At 35.7% G+C, this 5,548-nt stretch overlaps 1 protein-coding gene across 1 annotated transcript; it reads left to right on the forward strand.

Annotated features, from left to right (window-relative positions):
• The first annotated feature begins 620 nt into the window (after positions 1 to 620).
• On the forward strand, positions 621 to 2,972 carry LOC109007951. Its single transcript, XM_018987869.2, has 3 exons — positions 621 to 1,120; positions 1,455 to 1,579; positions 2,554 to 2,972. The coding sequence occupies exons 1-3, from the start codon at positions 763 to 765 to the stop codon at positions 2,755 to 2,757; spliced, it is 687 nt and encodes a 228-aa protein (XP_018843414.1). The 5' UTR covers positions 621 to 762; the 3' UTR covers positions 2,758 to 2,972.
• Positions 2,973 to 5,548: the final 2,576 nt, after the last annotated feature.

A 5,548-nucleotide genomic window follows, 5' to 3' on the forward strand; every position in this document is an offset into this window, starting at 1 on the left:
TTCGATTATATAAGTCAACCCAAATCCAACCTGTTAAACTAAACATATCAAACTTTCAAATCATAATCCAACCCATTTAGATAACGGGTCGTGCCTGTCACCCATTTTGACCAGTTTAATAATTAATTAGAAATATATTAATACAGTACGACTCATTTAAACTCATTTGTTTTATATAAATAGATTGACCTAAAACACATAATTCATTTGACATGATTAACATAATTTTACATAAAATTTAAAATCTATATTTATTAATAACCACAATATCTTAAAAAATATATATAAATATTTGTCAAATTTTAATATATAATAAAATTAATATTATAAACTATATAATAAAAAATATGAGTATATGTCTAAAATTACAATCCCAAGAATTAAAATAATAAAAATATAAGCATATTGAAAAATATCAATATTACAATTTAATAATAATAAAATTTTAATTTTAAAATAAATTTTAAATAAATCAAAACAAATTAATTTCGAATTATAGGTCAATCTATTTTTACACGAATTCATTAACATTTAACATTAAATTTAAATCCATTAATTTTATGTGATATTCTTGTAGAATTCACTGATCATATATTGCTGCTCCTGGCATTAAAGGCACGGCCCGCTAGCGGCATCCATAAAAAATTGAGCAACAAGAAAAAGATCCGTTTCGTATAATACTAGGGGCTGACGACGGCCAGACAAACAGACACAGATACACCCACACATGGGCACGGCGAGGGGGTATCGAGAGAGAGAAAGATGATGATGGCAAACCCTAGGAGGAACTCATATACAACCGGTCAGAGCTCAGAGGGCCCAATGTTTCAAAGCTCCTCACATTCACACTCAATCTCATCCTTTGTTCTACACTTCCTTAAGAAGCCCCATGCCTTTCCTTTTCTTCTCTCCATCTTCCTCTTCCTCACATGGCTCTCTCTCAGACTCCAGCACGCTTCCCATTTCTCCCCTCCTTCTTACGACCTCAAGTCCAGCCAAGGTGATGACAATGCTGCCAATTTGGTCAGATTCAGTTCTGGGTTTCCTTCCCCGCTTGCAAAAGACAAGCGCGGTTGGTTGCTCGACCCCGTCTCTCTTGCCCTTCATTCTGGGATTTTGGGTATATTCATACACTCGCACATATCCATTGTTATTTTATATTCTGTTTGGTTACATCTGCTTCCGTTGTTCTTGGGGTTTTGAAAATTACGGATGGAATTCCCAAATTTATTTTCTGTTTAGGCTCATGCTTTTGGATTGTATGCTGGTTTTATATTTAAACCGATTTCCTAATTAAATCAATTTCTGTGCTGCTAACGGCATTTTCTGGGAATTTATGTTTTCTTGCTCTGAATTTCAATGGTAACAACTAACAACATCCCCCCCACCCCCCTCCCTTTAGCCTTAACAACATGATATGCTGTAATTTGACAGAGGAGCATGTTTCTTTGCAGGTGGAGCTGTGAGTTGTGCTTCAGTTCATGTTGGAGAAATTCGACCCGGTAGTGTCAGGGGAAACCACAGGCACTATACCTGCAATGAGACCTTTGTCATTTGGGGTGCTAAAACAAAATTCAGGGTAAGTTTCTGCTTTTATTGAAGGGAATAAAAAATTCGCATCCACAGAAGTAAGCTTTTTATTATAAAAAAGGCTTACTTCTGTGGATGTGAACTCGGCTATTTGCTTGGATTCTTTATTTCGTATGCATTATTTATGATGCCAAGGGACTTAATTTGTAAACTAGTGGTCTACCGGATGATAACATTAACATGGATAGCAAGTTGGTAAAAAACAAAAAGAAAACAAAAGAAACAGTTTTTCATGAATGTGTCTATTTTTCAATAAAATGCAACATTTTGCCTAATGCCAAGTCAATTTCTTGAGTTCCTAACTTAAGAGTACTAAGTTATATAGCGAAAAATATAAAAATAAACGATATGGTTCTAAGTAATATGTCTACAAGACAACCCAACCAAGTATTGTAATTGACTATACATTGTCATGTACATGAGTGGGATGCATTATTGTTAATTGTCAATTAAAAAAATTCCAGGTTTCATGTTGTTTGTTTATTTTTGCTCTCGACATTTTTATAACTTTCCTCTTTGTTCAATTTGATATACAGCCTTGCCTGTGCATGAAATACAAGATATATTTTGCACAGCACGAGTGGACTCCAGAAGTGGAAAGAAAATATTAGTTTACTCCAGTGGATGATTTTTAGTTTTTCTGTCTCTTTTTCCCCACAATTAGTTACTAATTGAATTCTTTCTCTTATTTTCTAGAAAATAAGATACAATTTAAAGTAACAGCCACGTTCAATTACGGTAACACAGACATATTAGCCTTTGAAATTACTTTACTTGAATGCTGAATCTATTCTGTGACATGGCACTAGTGATTGGCAAAATGAAAATGGGAATAGAGTCAATAATGTAAATTGAAGGGTTTGATGTATGCAAATTTTCATGTTCTTTTAGCATTTGTATTATCTTTTCTGGTCCTTTTGGTTTTGCATTTATACCGTAATTGTTTTTGTGTACTATTGGCAGTTGGAGAACAGAGCTGTCAATAAAGGTTATGCTGAAGTGATACTTGGTGCAGATGAAGTTGCTGTTGCCGCTAGCCCAAGTGGAACTGCCCATGCTTTAGTAAACATCGATCCAATACGGAGTACATTCTTTTTAGGGTGCCAAGACAGCGTTGTAAATTATAGCAACTCATCCACTGATTTTAATGTTTGGAAAGATTTTTAGGCATTACTGCTTGTCAGTTTTGCTTGGTTGTTCCTGTTTCCAGTACGACATTCTCCTGAACTTCATTTCTTTTACAGTACTGTAAGAGTTGTACAAGGGCCTTCTAAGATATGACGGATTTCATCATATAAGAGTTTTTAGACATCTCTGTAAATAAGTACCTAGAGTTGCTGCGGCATTCTTCGAGCTTTTAAGTGAGCATTCTTTTGTTTTCTCAGTGTTGCTTTGCTGATCATGCTAGATTAATCTAAAGCCAAAAAAGATTGCAGGTTTAGAGTTTTTTTAATCAGCAATATTAATTAGTTCCTTCACCTGTAGTCCTTTTTTCTATTAGTCTGATATTTACACGTGAATTGTGCACTGCTATGCTGCTCTTTTTCTGAAGTTTTTTTTTTTTAGCTTTAAAAATCATTGTTGGACGAGTGATGCTACTCATCAATCTAATTTTTATTATTTTTTCATCATCTCATGATGTGACATTAAATGATTGGAGACTGTTTATTATATTTCACTTATGAATTTATTATCTAATATCACATTATGGGATGATGAGAGGATGATGAATAGATTTTTTTCATCAGGTATTTGTAAGTTGAAGTGAATTCAAACTGACCAAGAGGAACACTTGACGGCCCTAACGGGGTTTTGAAGTCTTACAGAACAACCTAAATTTGATTTTAGAACTATCCTGTTTGATGATGGAAATAAAAAGTGGATGGTGGGTTTTCTTTTGTTATTTAGGCCTCGTTTAGATATTGAGCTGAGTTTAATTCTTTATGAATAGTAGTGAATTGAGATAATTGAGTGAGTTTAGTAGGGTCCACCTAAAATGAATTTTGGTAAGTTTGGATGTTAATATGAATTTAAATGTATTTATATGTATTTATGGGAAGTTGAAAAAGGTTGTGGGTCTCACTTGTAAAGAGGTTTTAAGTTAAGATGAGTTTAGTGATTTGAGAGTTGGGTATTTAGATATTAAACTCAGCTTAAAATTAGACTGAATTCAGTTCAAGTTCCAAACAGGGCCTTAATGTTCTGTAGATGGAGTTTGTCAGTATACTTTTTGTGGAGTGGGCTAGGTGAAGAGTTGAAGTTTCATATAGTTGGTTGGGACAATGTGTGCTTTCCCGTGAGGGGTGGTGGTTTGGGGGTCCGCAATTTAAGGGTCTTCACAAGGCCCTCTTAGGGAAATGTACGTGGGGATATAATTATGAGAGGGAAGCATTATGAAAGGTGGTGATCGATACTAAGTATAGACGTAGGGGGTGCGGAAGTTGATTAGGGGGCATATGGAGTGGGGTTACGGAAAAATATCCTGAAAGGTTTGGGGTCCTTCTACTTGACTGATGATGGGTGATGGTAACATAATTAGTTTTTGGCATGATGTTTGGGTTAGAGATACGACTCTTGAGGATGCTTATCCCTTTTATTTTTAGAATTGCACAGGAATCGGATGCTTTGGTGGCTAATTTCAGGGAAGTTACTAATGGCTCACAATAGTGGAATGTCAGCTTCATTAGTGAGGCACGTCCAATCAGGAGGTTGGTGTCTTTATTGAATTTTAAACTTGCTATATGCCTTTGGAACTAGTGTTACTGTGGTGGATAAGTCTGTTTGGACTCTAGTAAAGGAAACTTTTTTGTATGCTATGAGGCCCCTTACCACTTAGGCTATTAATCACTTTCCTTGGAAGATTTGGAGGAGTAAAGCCCCCTCTTAAGGCTGTTTTTTTTTTTTTTTTTGGGTTTAAATTGCATCCTTAAGGAAGATCATGACCATTGATAGCCTAAGGAAACATGGGTTTATCCTTATTGACTGGTGTTGTATGTGCAACTATAGTTCCTCTTTGGAATAGCAGATCCGACAATATGATTTTAATGGAGGCCAATAGTGAGCTGACACATCACCTAAGCACATAGAAAATTTCTATACCACATCACACCATAGCAAAGTTAGCAAAGTAAAAAACCAATGACCATTGACACCCGTTTATTCTCTTCTCCTGTGAGCCATCAACCCACTTCAAAATTTTCAAACACACACCGCTGCATGCCTAGCGACCTCTAGTCCAGGTGGAGGAGCTCCAGACCAGATTGGCGCACCCCACAGTAGTCGCAGGAACCATCACACTACTGCCCTCTAGACCGCGTGAATCATCGCACTGCTGCCCATTCCTCCTTGTTCATCAACCTCTTTCTTCAGTTCTACAAATCACATGGCATGCCAATAAAAATCTATCTTTTTGTAGGCGAATTTGCTATATGCAAATAACATTAGGTTTTCAAAATTCTTATCCCATTGCCCAACCCCCCCAAAAAAAGAAAAAAGAAATATGTCGAATGCATCATTATGAATCATGTTGCACCGATATTGCTGTGATGGTTTTATATATGGTCTTTCAAAATAATTAAGTGCGTATGGAACTCCAATAGAAACTTCTAAAGAAAAATTATGGCACTTGATTTCGAAGAAAAGTGCAATAATATAATGTCTGGAAGTTTAATAAATTCAGGAATAATTTTATCTTTTTAATAACAAAACAGGATACGTTGCAGTTACTTGGTGTTTTAACAAGGACATTGCCAAGTTCAAGGAAATATTAAAAATTAAATGATAGTATGGAGGGGTTGTACCAATTTTTTGCCTTGGGAGAGTTTAGGAGTGATAGGTCCCTTGTTAGCGTAAGTGATAATAGTCAAGATAATGTCCTCTTTGGGTGAGGATGTACCACAGTTTACTGGAATAAATTTTGCTGCCTTTCATTGATAACCCACGGCTGGTTAAATAGCAG

Source organism: Juglans regia, chromosome 3 (genome assembly GCF_001411555.2).
Source record: "Juglans regia cultivar Chandler chromosome 3, Walnut 2.0, whole genome shotgun sequence".
In the NCBI taxonomy this organism is placed as follows: Eukaryota; Viridiplantae; Streptophyta; class Magnoliopsida; order Fagales; family Juglandaceae; genus Juglans; species Juglans regia.

Excerpts from the sequence above, each read along its gene's own strand:
- LOC109007951 (XM_018987869.2), top strand. The coding sequence starts at position 763 with ATGATGATGGCAAACCCTAGGAGGAACTCATATACAACCGGTCAGAGC. Across the intron at positions 1,121-1,454 it reads CCTTCATTCTGGGATTTTGG|GTGGAGCTGTGAGTTGTGCT; the intron begins GTATATTCATAC and ends GTTTCTTTGCAG. Across the intron at positions 1,580-2,553 it reads GTGCTAAAACAAAATTCAGG|TTGGAGAACAGAGCTGTCAA; the intron begins GTAAGTTTCTGC and ends TACTATTGGCAG.